The 19,172-nt window shown below is 36.6% G+C and overlaps 1 protein-coding gene across 8 annotated transcripts in view; it reads left to right on the top strand.

Annotated features, from left to right (window-relative positions):
• Positions 1-19,172, top strand: part of BBX (BBX high mobility group box domain containing) — a 144,427-nt gene that overhangs the window by 36,768 nt on the left and 88,487 nt on the right. Inside the window, exons 3-4 of one of the 8 annotated variants that reach the window (XM_044442671.1) lie at positions 12,892-12,988; positions 13,478-13,520. The exons of 5 other annotated variants lie outside the window; for them this stretch is intronic. In XM_044442671.1, coding sequence (XP_044298606.1) covers positions 12,906-12,988; positions 13,478-13,520 — 126 coding nt within the window. In that variant the 5' untranslated portion in view covers positions 12,892-12,905. Of the gene's footprint in view, positions 1-12,891; positions 12,989-13,477; positions 13,521-14,783; positions 14,868-19,172 lie in introns of those variants that run through there. 2 more of the 8 variants (XM_044442674.1, XM_044442673.1) reach the window with 2 other exon arrangements.

The raw sequence follows: 19,172 nt of genomic DNA, 5'->3' as shown, positions 1-19,172 counted from the left end.
TGTAAGTTAAGAACTGTGGTTTTAAATTTCCTGCCAAATTAATTTCTATTTCTTTTACCTGAGTCTTTTTTACTGCTGTTCATACTGAATCTGACAGATATAAGATTTATTTTTTAAAGCTTTCTCATTTGCTGTGATGGTATTTAATTAACAGTGGGTGCTATCTTACAGGTTAAATCATTGTCCAAATGAAAAAGCAGCTGTTCTTCATTTTATCATGGGATAATCAGGCTGGAGTTACCATTTGCCTCTTCGTCAGTTGTTGATCACATTGGATATTAAAAAAATGTTCATGTATTACAGGAACAGCAGCATATACATTTCAAAATAAAATGTTATTAGGAAAATAACCACAACACTAATATGTACTTGTTTGACCAAGACTCATAGGAAAGTATAATAAAATAATTTTAGTATCTTCCTTGATTAATGTAGCATTATGGCATGCTATTGTAGAGTACTTGTAATAATACAGGGTGTCCAGTTTGCTTCAAAAATGTCCTTTTGATGTTCGCTTGGGCATTTGAAAATGAGCATCTAGTTAACTAATGTGTGTGTGCATGCTGTACACATGTACATGTATATGTACCTTTCAGTCAGTACTTGTGGATAGTTAAGGGGGGAAATCGTCAATCTTTGTGTAAAGCATTAATTTTTTAAAAAGTAGGTCATCTGAAATCTTGTCTCTTGTATGGGTATGTCAGCGAACTCTACAGATATAAAAGCTGCTTCATAAATTATGTTTTAGGGTGTATCCTATTTTACATGCCAAAATCATGTTTGCAATGCCAAAAAAGTGTTTTATAAAAAGTGTGATGTAGGTTAACATTTGTAATTTCTGATAGGCTCTGATATCCATGTAGGATATATCCATGTTTTATGTGTGTGTGTGCGCGCGCGTGCGCACACACACACACGTGTTAGCCCCAGGATCTATGAGAATTTTAAAAAATATTATGAGAAAGCTGTGATTCACAAATCAACTTATCCCTATTGTATTTTCAGATGCAAATGAATTTACTAGCAAGATCATCCAGGGTAAATGTTTATTCAGGTGTAAGAAAACTCAAGTGAAATTATTTGCTGAAGATAAAATGTCCTGATTGATAAAGTGAAGACACAACTAATAAATGAGTATATAGGATAATTTTGGTTTCTGCTTTATTTCAAAGTAATAAAAGTATAGTGGAGAGGTTGTACCATTTTCACTTGTGCAGTGATGCAAAAGAATATGGATTGTTGGCACTGAATAAAGGCTTGAATGCTGTGTTTGTTCATTTTAGAAATCTTTGTCCTTTTTTTGGCTGATTAATTCAGAAAATACAAATGATCCAGGAATTTGGGGGGAGGGGGGGAGCAAGGAATCAACAAGCAATTTGGTAATGATTTAAAGATCTGCTTTACTTAACCGGAGATGTTTCATGCAACAGGTTATTTTTGTTTGTCTTTTCTATTCATGAATATTTATCCCATAATACTTCTCTTTGTAGAAGAAATATAGGGCTTCCCAGCAGTACTGGTGACTTTGAGCAGTAGTAGAAACCACTACTGATCATGCAAAGTAATATTTTAACTGAAATTATAAATCATAGTCTAATCCGTGATGAAATATTGTATTATTGAATGTCAGTTAACGACATAAGAGTGCTTGGTTCGAGCAATAATATATGTGTGTATATTCACACTCAGAAAGAAACTGTGGAGTACTTACTCACATAGCATTGTTCTTGTTCAGTTGTAAAGTCATGCACACAACCGCAATGTCCACAGCACGCCAGGCTCTCCTGGCCTCCACTGTCTGCCGGAATCCACCCAACCCCAAGCCCGCCACACCAGTGACTCCGTGCACATACTTACATTATGGAATTTGCTACTGCAAGATGTAGTTGTGGCCACCAGTTTGAATGGCTTCAAAGCTGGATTGTACAGAATCACGGAGGATAAGAGTATGATTGCCAGTCCTGATGGCTGTGTATTACTTCTGCTATCAGAGATAGCAACCTCTGAATAATAGTTTCTGAGGAACACAAGTGGGCGGTTGTCATTGTGATGTCCTGCTTGTAAGCTTCCCATAGGCATTTGTTTAGCCAATGTGGGAGCAAACTGTTGAATTAGAGAGGCTTTTTGTTTGATCCTTATTAGGTGTATGCATGTTGATGTAAATAATTTTCTAAACTTGGAGGCTGTAAAGAAAGTTCTAACACATACTTGCATGAAGTGCAGATGCAGGGCTTTGAGAGGTCACATTTTGCATTCTTACTTTTTTTTCTGGCCATTTTCTATGACTGCTTATGTGTTCTACTTACTCCTCTGTTCATTGTACAGTCCCTTTTAAGTTTAAAGGGCTACATTGTCTCTGGTGCTAGACATTGGTTCAGAAATTTCCACTGCCTTCCCAGGATCTGATAAAAGCAGGAGATGGAGCTTAGTATTTTCAGCCTACTGGTAGTTCAGTACATCTTGGTTGAATATACAGGGTGCCCCCAAAAAAATTGACGCTCAAATGATCTCAAATTTTAACAAATGTGTAAAAACTAACTAATGTTAGTTACGCAATGTTACGCAAGACATGCTACAGTGTGTTTGGCAGGAGGTGGACTACCGACTTCACGTGTGTTGTGTCATTGGTGGTGTGCATATTGAATATTTGTGAAGCTTTGTGAAATCGATTATAAAATCTACATCCCTTTGAATCTCTTGTTCGAATTTTGATAAATAAATCTTTTATTGTTCAACATGAAACCTATTTAATTTCGTTTGCCTAGGACATGTAGTTACTCAGATATTCACATTTCAAATAATGTCAATTATTTTGGGACAAAGCAGCTATTGAGCTTGTCACCAGTTATTTGAGTTCACGGAATTTTGTTGCTTACATAAATGGATATACTCAGGACCCACAAAATAGATGTATGCAGTGCTAGAAAAGGATGTTCTTTAGATTAACTTTTCCCTTTCAGAATAAGTTAAAATAATATATCATTTTATCTAGTTTATGCAATTTCTTCTTTAGTTCAAGCCTTGTGGATTTCACCTTGGCTGTGATACATGGTTGTTTCCTCTCTTGACAAAATGAACGAAAATATGTCACTGCATATATTCTGTTCCTCTATTACTGGGCTTTTCTATGCATGGCTGTTAATCTGCTTTATTCACTTTTGGTTTCTTCACAGAATTGAAATCCAGACTGTACCCAAATAAGTTTTTCCATTCCTTCTTTTCTGCCCCATAAACTCTAGGTGGTGCTGTGCAGTGGTAAATATCACAGTTGCACAAGCAGGAATTTGGGTTTTCTCTCCCTTTCAGAAATAACTCATTTTCCCTAGTCTTAAGAAAATGCTCTTTATAAACTGAAATGAAATGAAAGAATGACAAGCTCACAATAAACTCCTTGAGTTGGAAAGCTCAGTACTGAAAAGGATTTAAGGGCAGACATTAGTAAGCATAGTGTAAATGGTACCAGTTAGTATTGTACATTACACTAGTGAGTTGGAGAATAGAATGATTTATTATCTTAAACAGTGTTATATGTGTTATAAAATACAAGAACCCTGCTGTATCAGTCTAATTTTACAGTTTGTGCTTTCTTGTATGTATCCTGAATCCCATACATTGCAGAATCTTTGCATAACCCTGGGTTCTAATTTGATGACTGATGGAGAAAAATTATCTCTGTCCTCTTTCTCTACACCATCCATAGTTGAATACACTTTTTAATGTGGCGTTGCACTTGCCTTTTTCTAAACTAATGGCCTTTCTAACGTTTCCTCATAAGGGAGGTGCTAAAGCCCTGTGATAATTTTGTTTGTCCTTTTCTATACCTTTTCCAACTCCACAGTATACTTTTGCAGGTGTTCTGACCTGACCTGGGTACATTATTCCAAATACGGTTGCACCATAAATACCTTATGATGGCAGTTTTATTTTCAGTTCCTTCAGACGGTCCCAAATGCAGAATTTTCATAGTAGCCTCACATTGTACAGACATTTTCATTAAACCATCCACCATTATTCCAAAATCCCTTTCTTGGTCTGTTGTTGCTAGCCCTTATCCCTCACCTGATGTGTGAAGTTGCCCCAGGATTTGTTGCCCCAGCATTCATCACTTTATGTTTGTTTACACTGAACTGCATTTGTCATTCTAAGGCCAGTACCACAGTCTGGAGAGATTGTTTTGAAATACCAGAAGAAACAAGACCCATACACATATGCACACTCACACACACGCACAACACTCTCCTGCAAAATCAGGTGATATCTGCATGCAGGTGCATGTACAGTGCTGCCAAGCATCAGCCCAAGCTCCACAATGTGCTTACAAACAACACCGCCATTCTCCACAACTTGCTTCTTTTCTTTCTCTGGAAAAAACACTGCAAAGTGAAATACAGGGCTACAGCCACCTGCTGCATTTATTTTCTAAGCGCTATAGGAAACAAAGAAGATGGTGGAAGTCAGTACTTTGACAGCATGTCAGCCTTCTAGTTCTATTCTGTTTTTATTTTATTTTTATTTTTTTAAATCTAAAACATTAGGAGTGTCAACATGCTAGCTGCCTGCAGGCACATTGGTGCCTATGGGTACCACATTAGGCACTTTATCATTTCATTATAAGTATGATAATAAACACAACAAAAATACCACCAGTAGTTTTTTGTATTTCTAAATATTAGTGATGATTCAAAAGTAGACATATGCAGAATTGACTTATAATGAAAAAATCTTTAACTGTGTGAAAACTTCATCTTAGTGATAATTTTCAAAAAGCAATACCTTTGCTTGTTTGACTTTGATTATCCACTCTTCTCTCATTTTCTGTATACTCCTGGAATGTTTAAAAACAAGCACACCATATTCATTAGTCACACTCTCCATCTAGAAAGAAATGTTAATATATATTTGAAATAGTAATGTATTAGGCATTGCTATCTTAAAAATAGTTTATGGGGAAAAAAGAGAATTGATTTTTGAAAAATTCTAGGAGGTGAAATCGAAAATGGGTAGACAGGCTTTGCTAATCTGGTAAGGTGACATTAAGTGAAAAGGATTCTATAATGTTGGGGAATTGATTGTAATTTATACACAGAGCAAAAAAAATTCTTTTCTTATTAATATGAGAGTATTTGTTTTTTCCCTAGCTGTTTGTTTCTACTGTCTCCCTATGTCAATTCCTCAGCTGCCCGTTTATGTTATATCACCTCCTCTCCATTTTACTGATTATGAAAAGTAGCAGATTAGGACCCCCAAGAGAAGTCAGTCTGGTTAAAATTATGGGTCAGATGGTTTTCACTGTCTCACTTTTTATATTGAGGCATTTTAGCATCTTCCATAAATCTTTAGGAAAGAAAAAATTGGCTTTTTTTTTCTATTCTTGCATTGTATTCCCTTGCTTCCCAACAGGTGAGTGGTAACTGGAGACACAGGCACATGTCCACTTCTCGCATTCTCTGTACACATACATTGCAGTGGCTCAGTGCGAACATAGTAGGCCTGATCTCCTAACCGTGGTTATGGGAAAATTGTGACTCCCAAGGCCGCTTAGTGAAACTCACAGATGAACAGGAATTCCATTCAGAATCTTTCAGCACTTTTCCTCACTGAAAAGTAATTTTAGTGACTGGCAAAATAACCTAGTCCAGTTAATGATATCATAGCTTTCAGGGGGGAAAAGTATAATTCTAACTTCTCTTTTATTTAATAAGAAAGTGCAGCCTCTTGATTCTTCTTAAATAAGGACCTGTGTAAGGATCTGGAGGCAACTGGGTGACTTTGGATCAGTCAGACTCTCATCCCAACTTACCTATCACAAGGTTTTCGTTGTGGGAATAAGATTAAAAGCAGGAGAGGAATTATGTAAGCCAGTTTGCGTTCTTTTTTAAGAAAAAAGATGGGGTATAAATAGAAATAAAAACAAAAAATGAATATGTTTGAGTTAGACTGAAGTCCCATATCCTTTTATTTGGAAGTATGCTCCATTGAGTACATGTAGAGGATTGTTGGAAAAGACTAAAGTCCATAGCAGTGCTAGCTGAACCCAAGATGGTGCAAGTGATGTTTATGAACCTGTATCCATGCTGCAAAAAAATTCATCAGACTCCCAAGCTTAACTTCCTTATCACATTTTAAGTAGAAGCTAATGGAAACATGTTTCCATAGTTTGTAAGAAATGGTCTTTGGTGGATCTAATATGCAATGAATACTCATGAAAGAGATGATTCAGTGGTGAAATATTTTCTTGGTCCCTATAATACTGTGGCATAGTGGTTAGAGTGTTGGACCAGGACAGTGGGGATCTGGATTTTACTGATCATTTGGCCATAAAGCTCATTAGGTGACTTTGGGTCAGCCAAAGATTCGCAGTGTAACCCACATTACAAATTTGTGAAAATGAAATGAAGAGGACGATTGTGTAAGCTTCTTGAGTTCTTTACAAGAAAATGGTACTATATAAGATGTAAGAACATAAACATAAGCATATAAGCCACTGTTTCCTAACTGCAGCCTCATTTCCCCACCCTGCAATTTGGAAATAATGGAGTATATTTGTTATTTTTAATTAAATGTGTGTCCATCACATATTGTTCAAGGCAGCTAATAACAATAATACAAATAAAAGAAAACATAACAGAATTCAATAAAAAGTAACTAAGTATAAAAAAGAAGTAAAACCAAGGAAGATAACATTACTAAAATCAACAAAAACAAGTTTAAATCAATTAGGACATACTGTGAAGTAAGTTATGAGCACTTTGTGTCTAAATAAACATGTTCAGTAGAACGTAACCAGAGAAGGAGACAATGGGATATTACAATTGTCAGAGTAATCTTTAAAGGTTTAATTTCTTTTTTTTCCAATCACAGTTTCTGTACAAAAGGAAGCCTGAATCAAATATGGCATTTAATAGGTTGTGTTGTTGTTGTTCTTCCACTGATGGAAGATTCCTTGATCCCATGGTGGTTTCTGTTGGAACAAAGAGTGAGGCCAATGTTGGCAAGCCCCACCCTTGCAACCCTGTCCCCATGCCACTGTTTCAGGGTCCCAAAGGCCCTCTGAAGCAGATGAGAGGCCTCCAGTGGGGAGGAGAAGTGCAAGAAAATTGCCTCCCTCCTGGGAACAAATTGTTCCCCATCTTTGCTTCTACCTTTTTTATTTTTGCATGGGGCATGCTCCTAACCAGTCATATATATCCTAAAGTCTGGGTTTCTCCATTTTTTCCTGTGAGCAGCTGTCACTTTTATCTTGAAGGAAATGGGGAAAACCTTCATAAGGAATGTGGCGGTTCTGTCTCCAGACAATTGATTTTTGAGTAGTATTTGAGTAGTATACACTCACAAGTATAAGCTGTGAGTGACTTATTTTTCTATATCTGTGACTATTGCAACTTACATCTCGATTGCAAATGTGATTTCCATCATTGGCTACCATAATGAGAGGTCGGAGGAAGCTTGTCTCAAAATAACATGACAGTGTGCCTCTTGCACATATAGCCACTTGGGTACTATAAGAAGTAAAAACTTGGATTTAAAAAACTAGATAGCAAATATAAGAGTAAATTCAAACTTTCAGGTCCTTGGACAGTCATTCTTCTCAGAAATGAATTAAGATGAACCTGCAAAGTAAGATCAGAATTTCATCTTTATGGCAAGTTTGCGTATGTGGGTTAGAATCCATTGGAGCTGCTGTGCCTCTGCCAGTTCCCTTATGACCTTCCAATTCCCATCTGAAAGTGGCATTCACCACTGGCAGAAGGAAGATTGAACATTTGCATGGCACCCGGAAAAAAGCAAAAATGCTTTTTTCTGCAATGGGGCAGGTTGGTAAAGCTGTCAGCTGGCCTGTCCCCATTGAGAAATTAATATTTTCACCCCTTTCAGGGCTTCCTTCAGGAAGCACTAAATCTCTGAAGCACAAGTGGTGAGTCCTGCTAATGAACCCACTGCATGTGCAGCAAAAGCAGAAGGGTGTGATAGGGGGACAGTGGCATAAGCACCATGTTGGATTCTGCCCTTGGTGTTACTGAGGCCAGACAGTTAGTTGTTCCTGCGAAGGAAACTATTGTTTATTCAGTGAGGGAACTCTTTGCAGCACCAAAGTTTCATGGGATTTCTTGTGTTTGCCTTGAGTTATAAAGGCTTGAATACAATGGTCTGTTTTTCCACAAGGTGACCTCTGACCTTTATGGTATGCAGTTGTCCAGGAAGACATTGGTTAAACTTTTATAAGAAAGATGACTGACAAAGCAGAACTCAAACAACTTTTCAATTTCAAAAATTATTTTTACAGACTCAACCAAGTATCTTAGAAGTAGCAAGTCAAAAAGAAACATGCTGCCTTCATCATTTGTTTTAGGAAGTTATTCCATCCTTTGCTAGGACTAATAATTCACATTACTTTTCGGTCTTTTAAAATACAATGGCTCTCTACATAAAAAATTGCACGTTTCTCTCAACAATGCATATCAATTTTATTACATTTAAAAACAAAAGTATTTTGACTTGTTTAACCTGCAGTCCCTTGCACATTTACTTGGGAGATAGCCTCATGGAATTTAGAGGAACTTGGAGAGTAAAAATACATTGGATTCATAGTGTTTTTTCTTCCACAGATCAACTGTTGGAATAGTTTCGCTTTACACCTCTTCCATTAGTTGAAGAATATCTCCAACAATTCTGTCATGATCACAGGGTATAATTTCTTGCCTAATATTTAGGGAAAAACCATAAGTCAAAATGGCCTCTCTGTGCCTTCTATGATGTGAATGGGAGATGCTTAGTAGAAGACATTAGTTCTGTCTTTCTGTCTGTGTCCCATGAAGTACCATGTAGTATAATGTAGCAAAACTTTTATTTTCTTAGCTATGCTTATCCAGAAAAACTGATTATCTAATTTTATTAGCTTATTCTCACTCACAGCACAAATAGCAGATAATCTAAACGCCTGATTAAATTATAGTTTGGTATGATCCATTCTTTTCCCAATTTCCCACCTTTCCAAAGATTTGTGTAGATAAGGGAGACTATACTGCATCTGTAAAGATTCTTCCTTTAAAAAATTGCTAAATAACACTCCATCCTGCTATTAACAATGTCTGGCCAGTGTCATCTTTATATAAGTTAGGTTTACTCATAGGTGTTTTTGGAGGCCAAACAATAATTACACCTTCAGGAGTAATGAAAGTAATTCATTCAAAGTGGTATTGTTAATTTGAGGAGTTCATGATAGCGTCTGAGGCTGAAAAATGAAATGTTTTAATGGAGCTGTACATGGATTAACAAAGAATTCTGCAGTGTAAGACAGACAAAACTTACTTTGGGTATCTGATACATTCCAACAGTGCTACCAGTCACTGCATGACACATATGAATTGACTCTGAGCCATAGCATCAATATCAGTGAAGCCAGGAGTGCCGCAATCTTACCTGTTACTGATGTAAAATACCTTAGTGGAAAATATCCTGAACTCCAGTTTGACTGACAAATAGTAGCTTGTAGGAAACTGATGTGAATCCATGCTTAAATATGGATAGGGATGAGGGAAACAGCAATTTTCATGCTTGACTAAATCCTTGAAAATCACCCCAAAACTTGCTTGGGCTTGCTCCCATTTTTGTTTTCAACCTGTTTTTCAGCTTGTTTGAATGGGAAAAGTGGGCATTTGAAATGGGAAAAACTGTGCCTTTCTCCCTGTTTTTCTCAAACATAGTGTTCCATTGATTAAAGTGTAGAAATGTGCATTTTTAGAAAAATGCTCATTTCACAAAGCATATTTTTAAAACTATGCCTTTTTCTCGTGTAATTAAAAATTCAATAATTTGCAAATATGTCTCCCAGAGGGAAAAAAAACCCTTTTCTGCTCATGTTTAGATTGCAAACAGGATGTGTTTGCATGATTAATGAACAAAAACAAAATCCTCATATGTCATAGCTTTAGAAATTACAAGTTGGCCTTGGGCAAGTTACTGTCTCTCTTGCCTAGTTGTTGTATGACTATGGTAAAGTCTTCCCCCATGTTGTTTAGGCTGGAAAAAGAAATTGTTATTTCAGAAAGCTGACAATGGCACAAAACAGGCAATATGCACATGTCTGGTGATAATCATTACTTCCACTTGTCATATTTGGTTAAACAGGATTTGAAGCAGTGTAGAACCTTGCAAAACCTATCTGCCAAAGACAGTGATGCCTCTTTTCTACCACCTTCACCTCCCCGTAGCAGTTATCATCCCTTGGGGAGACCTATATATGTGGGACACAAGTCCTTTTCGGTATAATGAGAGTTTCTTCAGTGGGCTGTTTCAGGGCTTAGGCTGACTGCCCAGCAGTCTCTGTGCAAAATTTTCATGAGCTCTAAAATTCATTGCCACGTGAAAGAGCAGATGGGTTATTATTGTTTATGTTAGCAGCACTGCTGGTATGCCAGTAATGCAGTGTTCTTTGATTGTGCAGCTAAGCATAGACGACAAAAGCCTTGTTCCTGCTTCATTCTTCCTCTACTCAGTTGCTGCTTGCTCCACCCCATTCTTCTGTGTATTGCCGAGATCACTTTCCTGTGTTTCTTGAAAGTTGTAGTCAGAAGCTAATACTGCACCTCTGAAGGAATTATTTCCATAGCTTAGGCAATCATCTTCCAGTGTTGATTTCCCTCTCTGTTTGAGAACAGGCTGAAGATACTGGTGTGATAATAATAATTTGAAAAGAAATAGCCTAATTATCACATTTACCACAATGTTAGCATCTAAGTAGTAGAACTTTGCACCAGAAATATTTCCCAAGGAGTGATTCTGAAAGACTGCTAGATTACAGGCAATGCTTTGTCTATGTATTAACTCAAAGATGGTTATACGTGTAAAGCTGCAATCCTATACTCAATTACCTGAGAATAAAGCCCACTTAAATCAGTAAGACTTTCTTCTGAACAAGGATGCACAGGATTGTGTTGAAAGACAAGGAAGTCTGCTGTTAGTGATGTCATATCATGAAGATATAAAGCATCAATACCACTCTGTTAAAATGTAGTTATGTATATAAAAATAAAAACAATAACAACAGTGATGTATTTATTGAAGTTGATGCTTTTCGCTGGTGCTAGGATTTAGCTTTGCTTTTAATCTGGTCTTCACCAGAGTTACATGAACACTTTCCATTGCTAATTAATTGTGTCTTGGTAAACAGTAACATTTTAGGAAATGCTCATGTATAGGGCTTTCCTCCTTTGCCACAAATAGCACAACCCACCACACACACAATACATTGTATTGTAAGCTGTTAACATAGACCAGTTCTAAAAAGCTGTTTTGTGATGGAACAAAGGGAATGTTTTCGTCCGGTTGTTGCTGGTGATAGGAGAGAAAACTTTGTTACTGCAGATTTCTTTGGATGATCACTACTGATACAGTTTTACTGTACCTAGGAGTAAGTCCTACTGAACTCAGTGAAGCTTACTTCTGAGTAGACATGTATAAGATTACACTGTAAGTTGCTGTAATTCTGATGTAAAGAGAACTTCCTGGTTTAAATTTCAAGACTTTCAAAAATTTACTGGTTAAGGTTCTGTTCTTTTGGACTCAGCTTGCAGTCTACAATATGGGGACAGGAATTCTGGCCTGTGTTACCAGGTGGTTGTACTAAAGATTAATGAAGTGTGATAGTTTTTAAACACTTGAAATTGGATCTATACATTATTGTTACTGTTATTATGAAAACACTTTTTTGCACTGTAGCAAATAAAAGCATGGACCTGTCAAACAAAAGAGTTGTGCAATTGGTAAAGTGGAGAGATAGTTAACCTGCAGTTAATACTAGAGTGGAAACCAATGTGCAGAGGAATTCCAAAGCTTTCTAGCACACACTGGCCAAGGGAGGGGGGGGGTGTGTGGGCAGGACTTTTTAGCCTAGGAGAACTTTGTTCTTCAAAATCCCCTTGTTGAGCATAAGTATTGGTGGTGGGATGGGAATTATCTACACCAGATCCAGCCTAGCTTAACTGATGGAACTGATACAAGGACCTGTTCTGGGGATGATGGGGCTCTGGATTACCTCTGTGCTGCCCTAAACGTCCTGATTTGGGACTTATACCTCACCAACTTCTATGCCTACTGAGCTTTATGCCACCAGAGTTAACAACCCCCCGTGTAAAGGCATCATCCTATCCTAACCTTGTGCAGCTAGTGGATCTGAGAGTTTAGATTCAGTGGTAGTCTGCATGATTAATACACTGAAGGGTGATCACAACCTTATTGTGAAGTAGGTAAATGATCATAATTATGTAATTTATTTCCTTTAATCAAAGTAATAAATCAGTAACAGCTGCAGTATATTGCATCCTTACTTTGGGACAGCTTGCATTGTATTCAAAGTTCTACCAACTTTTTTTACAAAGAGATTTTGGCAAATTGAATAATTTTAACTACAGATTTAGGTGCATAGAAATTAAAATTTGGTATTTACTTTATTGAAGTTAAATTGGCTCAGATAAGAAGATGGGCACAATCCAAGTAATGTTAAGTAATGCACAATTAATTTCAGTAGAAATATTAATAGTCTCCTGTTGAGTCACGTAGAACATAAAAGAGCTTAGCCTTTGCTGGAATATGCTGCAGTATATCAGTTCTGATGTTTAGTACTATGAAACTCTGAAATTGCATGTTACATATGAGTGGGGTGCTTTATATGCATAATATGGGCTAAACCTAAAATGTGGGTGATAATACTTCTGCTTCATACTTGAGAGGACTTGAAGGATTTGAGTTGCAAGCTCTTAATAGTGTTCTCAGATTCACTAACTTCTTTTAAAGGACTTAGGCAACCTCTACTATTAAAAACCCCAATCTGAAATTACTAGGTTAAGCTTTCTTTTTTACCAAGGACAGATATTAACAGTGAGAACTTTCCAGGGTAGTGAACTATAATGTTTGGAAGAAGGAGACTGAAGGTGAAAGGATGCTACAGTAGAAGAGAGGATAATGATTGTGATCCCAAATCCATATACCTGTAAGTAATTAACATTTATTTCATTGAAAGATATCCATAAACATGTTCCTCGCATTAGAAAATTGTTGTTGAAACTATTCCCATTATTACAGGATTTAGCAAAATATTTAATCAGGCAGGTTATATTATCCAAACATTTCAGTTAGAAAATAATAGATAAAATTGGAAATACTTTTCAGAAATATAGAAATGCATAGATGGTAACAGTACAATCATATAATAACTCAGCTCTTGAACAGTTAGGACTGGGATGCAAGTTAGTTTATTAGGCTGAGGGTCTGAAAAGTATTAAGCTCTGATCATCCTGTCCAGAAACTTGCTCTAGGTGGAAGCTTCTGGCATATCAGTCTTCCCCAATTTGGTGCGCTTCAGTTGTGTTAGACTACAATTCCCATACCCAACCAGTGTGGCCAATACTGTATGGCACCAGGCTGGGATGGCTATGTTATATGCACTGATTTTCCCAACTACTACAAAGTATTTTTGCAGTGAGCAGTGCCACATTTGTGTGCAGGGAGCTTCTGGGAAGGAGGTAAGCTCATTCTTAATTCTCTCATTGAAAGTAATAAAATTTAGCTCTGGATAAGAATATGTGGGGCATGTTTAGAACTGAAGCCCCAAGTAATTTGAACGGTTGCTCTCAACATGTAGATGGTATCCTTAGAATGCCTGTGTTAATCAATCCATTGCTCATCATGTAGATGAACTTTAACTTAATGTCTTTGTCCCATCCTCTTACTTGTTCACTGATTGTTGATTATTCCATCAGCTTGCTACTATTTTCACCACCAAAGTTTACAGTACAGTTTGTACTGTCATGAAAAAACATGCACCTTGGGCTATTATCTGTTACCTATTTATGGGGTAAATTAATGTAATTATTTAAATGTTTATTTAAGCCCCATTGAACTTAGCGTGGCTTATGACTGAGTAGACATGTACAGGATTTTATTGTCACTATTTTAAAAGAGTTTGTATAGCATGATTTTGAAATTCAACATCAAAATAATCTTCTTTTCAGGGCATACTGCCTTCCACAAGGCAGTTTATTCAAATCATATTTAACCATTATTTTAACAAATAATAATTTAAAACCAGCAACAGTTAAAATTCTTCAGGCACGGTAGATTAATTACTCAAAAGCAGGTTGAAATTTTTCAAAGTCTTGTGTCTTCTTTAAAACCAGAAATAATGAACCCATGCATGCTTCCATGGAGAGGGATTTCCAAGGATGTGAGGTACCATAATTAAGAAAATCTCATGGAAGCTCATAAAGTGCTTGATGACTTTGGGCCAGTCACAAACTCTTAACCAAACCTATCTCACAGGGTTGCTGTCGTGAGGATATGATTAAGAGGAGAAATAGAATTATGTAAGCTGCCTTGAGTTCCTTGAAAAGAAATAAAGACAGGATATCACTATAATAAAGAAAGAATGAAATAAGTATTTGTTAAATTTTTGTGGAGTTCACATCTGTAAGTTAGGCTTACCTACATGTCAAATCAACAAGTTAGGCATGTATGCATGTCATATTTGATACATGTTCTACTAAAATACAGTGGGAAGATTAGAGGAGGACCAAAACTACTGGCTATAAAGCATATGAATGGTGAAAAGCTTCTGCATGGTTGATGCTCCACATCCATGCAGTAATCACTGATCATGTGATTCATCTACATTTCTCAGAGAACCTAGCATGGTGCAAAATATATGTTCCATCAGATCAGTTATACAGGTTTATGCACATTTTACCTGTGTATGTAAATTGCTGCTCATCTCTTGGTTAAGATAAATTGCTGATTTTCCTTTTCAGATTCACAAAGGCAAAACCAAATCCTTTGTTTCTCTCTGCACGTGTGTATTTTAAATGGGAAAACAGGTATCCATGCATATATCTATATGCCTGTTGGTTTGATGCTATGTATATTAATGCTTTAATAGAGGTGTTTAAGAAACATTCTGTAAGACTTTTCCAGTCATGGATCCTCATATGATACTGGAGTGTAACTCCCATTTTTAGCCATGCTGGCTGGGGACAAAGAGGATTTTAGTCAAACCATTTCTGGGAATCCAAGGTTGGGAAATCATCAAAGAATCAGAGAGAGAATACAGATTTTCAAACAGATTGTGTCAAAAAACAGCTGAAACTCTAGGAGGACTCCAGAACTAATGACCATTAGGCATATGCATAGAGTTAGATTCTGAAGATGGCAGCACAAATTTGTTTATTTATTTATTTATTAGAACATTTTTAACAGATTTAAAACTGTTTTAAGCAGATTTAAAACAGATTTAAAATTGTTAAAACAATTTAACAGTTTTATACTCTGTCTTTCTTCTCAGTCTAGGTTTCCAAAGTGGCCAACAAAAGTCATAAAGCTGTTTCCTACAATGGAACAGAAAGTAAAAATTATTGAAAACAAAACAAAGAAGCAGATCCAATAGCTGATGACAATAAAGGCATAAATTAAAACCCAATCAAGTGCCAACAAGAGCTTGGGCAAAGCAGAACGCAGATATGTAAGGATCCAGCTAGGGAAGGGCAAGTGCTGCAACATTAAGATCATGGAAGATAACACTTCATTGCTAAATAATATTTTGAATTATATTTGAGCTATCTTAATGTCTCATACATAAAATATTTTATAAATTCTTGGACAAAGTAAAAACAAACTTTGCTTCCACCTTTCCTGCAAAAAGCCCAGGGTGGCATAATTCTCCCCCTCTCCATTTTTTCATCAGAGCAATGCTATTGGGTAGTTAAGTAGGACTGAGAGATGACAGTTGGCCCAAAGTCATCCATTGAACTTCATGGCTTAGTGAAAATTTGAACACAAGTCTCAACCCTGTCTAACACTCTTATCATCCACATTGCTTCAATATTAAACGACATTCCTAAGTATCTTCTGGATTTGCATTTGCTCTTTGTACAACATGGGGCAGTATCTGGAAGTGTAGTGGCATTAGAAGGAATTACTACTAGCAAAACAGGAAACTAAGCAAAACTACCAACTCCAGAATGAGACAAACAGAACTAGCAGAAGAGAACTCCACTTATTTGTTCTATTCTAGAAGTGTTAATTTTGACAAGTTTTCTAAGTTGTGCCATCAAGCACTAGCTTCCCATTATGCTGGTGCTCATTACCACTGGACATGTTCAACACTAGCATATTGTCATTTTGGATCCTCTGAAACTTGTTGTTTTCATTCAGTGTGATTATATAACTAAAACTTAATTTAAAAATTTATTAAAATTCAGCTATATCCTGATAAGACATTTTTATATAACACATGTTTTAATGTCATAAAATAGCTAATGTGTTCTCTCTCTCCCTCCCCCTTCCCCTCTAAATGGTAAAAACTGCCCAAGTATATATTGCCAGTCCTGCTTGCTTAAAAACTAAGTGAGATACAGCCTTAGATATGTGAAATGAGATTGGTAGGAGCAGACTTTCCTCCACTGTAGACCTATCAGCTCCCAAAGGTGCAACATAGAAGTCCAGGGACACTGCTTAAATGCGAAAGCAGTGTTAAGGAAGGGAGAGTGGATCCCTGAAAATCGGATATGGACACTTTTGGTGACTGGAGCTCTAATTACTGAAGAGATTTGAACTCAGTTCTGAGAGATTCCCTGCTACTCTCAAAGCACCACACCTTCCTGCATTCAGCACATAAGCGCACTGTCCCCTATGTAGCATTTACAGAGGGCTTGAGGAGCTGCTGTGAGGAGAAGACCTCTTCCATGAGTCCAGTGTGTATGCAGTCTGAATCCATCTCATTCTGTTCACTCAGCTTGGTTGGGAGACACTGGTTGCAGACTGTCAGGGATTTGCTCTGTAAACCGCTTGTAAAGTAAATACAAACTGCATTACATTAAAAATAGTGCTGAGGTTCCATGCAGGTTGTGAATGAGAATTCCATGTATAGCTATTTGGACAGCATCAGTTGAATAGTTATTTTCATAAAATTCAAGGTATAACATCTACATTTGAACTTTAGGCCAGTTTTATAAGTAACACATTAATTTAAGTCAATTGAATTAATGTACAGTACTTTTTCTTTGTCATTTAAAGATAATAAATAGGAGATTCACTTTTCAAAATAGGGCAGCTGAAGTAGAAAAGAGTTATAGCATAGTCATATATCCAATTTAGTTAGAAGAATGCTCCATTAAACCCAAGTAGACATACTTTTGAGAAGCTGTATATAGGATTGCATTGTTAATTGCTTGCTTTCAAACTTTAGTATTGACTCGGCAGCATATTTCGTAAATTCCTCTGATATCTACTCTCATTGAATTAAAAAAAGTTTTCAGCCTAGGTGCTTGTAAAGCAATGTTACAATGTTTTAGATCACCTGCATGTTTTTGTTGGGTTTGTTGTTTTTAACATTATTACATTGTATTTATATCCTACTTCTCTCCTTTTGCAAGGCAGCTTACATAGTTCTGCCCAGCTCCATGTATTCTCCCAACAACAGCCCAGCCCAGTTAGACTGAGAGCCTGTGATCAGTGCAAGTTCATCCAGTGAGCTTTATGGCTGAATGGGGATTAGAATCAGGTCTTCTAGTTCCCCAGTCCGACACTCTAATCACCGTGCCATGCTGGTTGTACTGGCTCCATGCACTACCACTGTGTTGAGACAGATTTGTTGAGGCAGATGAGTGAGACAAGTTCATTACTTGTAACACAAAAGAACTAAATACAAAGTTTTAACAAAGCAAATTGCATCTAACACCCTATGTTCAGAGTTGCCCTATACATAACTCTGTTGTATTTTGTAACTAGAGCGTATTTCAGAAGAGATTTTCTCTATATTGCTTAATGATTTAGAAAGAAGTATTTCTGCAGTACTTCTTAAGAATAGATGATTGTGATAAGCTTAATAGACCTGCTATTTCTGAATTTGATAAGAGCAGTTGAGAAAATACAGGCTTGCCAATACTGTGATTGGCCACTAGAGGTCTCCTGTTCCCTTCTATTGGAAACTACAGACTAGGAACATCATTTAGATTTTGTCTAGGCAAAAAGAATGAGATTGAGAAAGTGTGATGTCATGAGCTTTCTTAGGTTGTCTATTTCACTGTATGATTTTCCGCTCCTGAACATCTTAGCTGGATCTCACAGTAGTTTTCCAGGCTGTACTTGGCCAGATAACGACTGTCTCCCTGACTGAGACTGGTAGGCTACCAAAGCATGCAACATCCTAATCTGCAAATTCTCCTGGTTGTGATATATAAATCTGAGAGAAATTTTGCAAGTCTCAACCTTGTTGACAGTTGGATATCAGTGGAAGATAGTGGTGCTTTAGGAAAGCACCCAAGACCTGACAACTTATGCTGTTACAATTTCAATTCCTTCCTTTCCTCTCTGCTGTTTATTTCCTTGCATTGCTCTTCCTTTTTTCCCATATATAGGGGAAGGATTAAAATATCTTTTTCAAGCATGTGCTTATTCTTCTGTATAAATTATTATGTGTTATGTATTTATTTTATTTATACTGCCTAATATTAACTGTTATTGTACTGGTGGTGCAGTATATGTAATTAATATTAATGTTATAGCAGCTAGGTGAATGGTAGAATTAAATCTTTGTGGCCTAGTTAAAATATTCTAAGAGTATTGGACAAGATCAGAAGGGAAAATATTTTAACCAGGAAATGGTGTTTCTTCTTTCAAGGCAAAAACATGGCAAATTCCAAATTTCTATATATACTACCAGTGATACTGTACTTGTATTTAGATTAAAGTAGCACATGCTACTCTTTTCTTGCTGCTGGAGAATGATGACTTAGGCTTGACTGTATATTTCCATTGTTTGATCTGAGAACTTCTGTTGTTTCTTGTAAAAACAGTCATTTTTTCTTGTTTTATGGAAACTCAGCAGAAGTTTTTCTTTAATTGAATTCTGCTTAGAATTAGTTTGCTTCCAAGATCATCACTGTAACTTTCTCTCTCTGTAGATCTTATTTTCCTTCTTCTAATATTCTTGGGTATTTAGTAGTATATATAAACTTAATTTTTCTAAACTGCTCTATCTTCAATTACAGTTTAAGGATATCCAGCTTAAAGGACTTTTATAATAAACCAGATTTCATATAGTTCCATTCCTCTTTTACATTTCAAGATAGCCGTAATGGGGTGAAGGGAGTGGACTTCTGATGCTAGCATTAAAAAAAAATACT

The sequence above is a fragment of the Varanus komodoensis genome, unplaced genomic scaffold (assembly GCF_004798865.1).
Source record: "Varanus komodoensis strain SLA01 unplaced genomic scaffold, ASM479886v1 scaffold4, whole genome shotgun sequence".
Classification (NCBI taxonomy): Eukaryota; Metazoa; Chordata; class Lepidosauria; order Squamata; family Varanidae; genus Varanus; species Varanus komodoensis.
The sequence above is the reverse complement of the archived record's forward strand: the minus strand, read 5'-3'. Positions and strand labels throughout refer to the sequence as shown.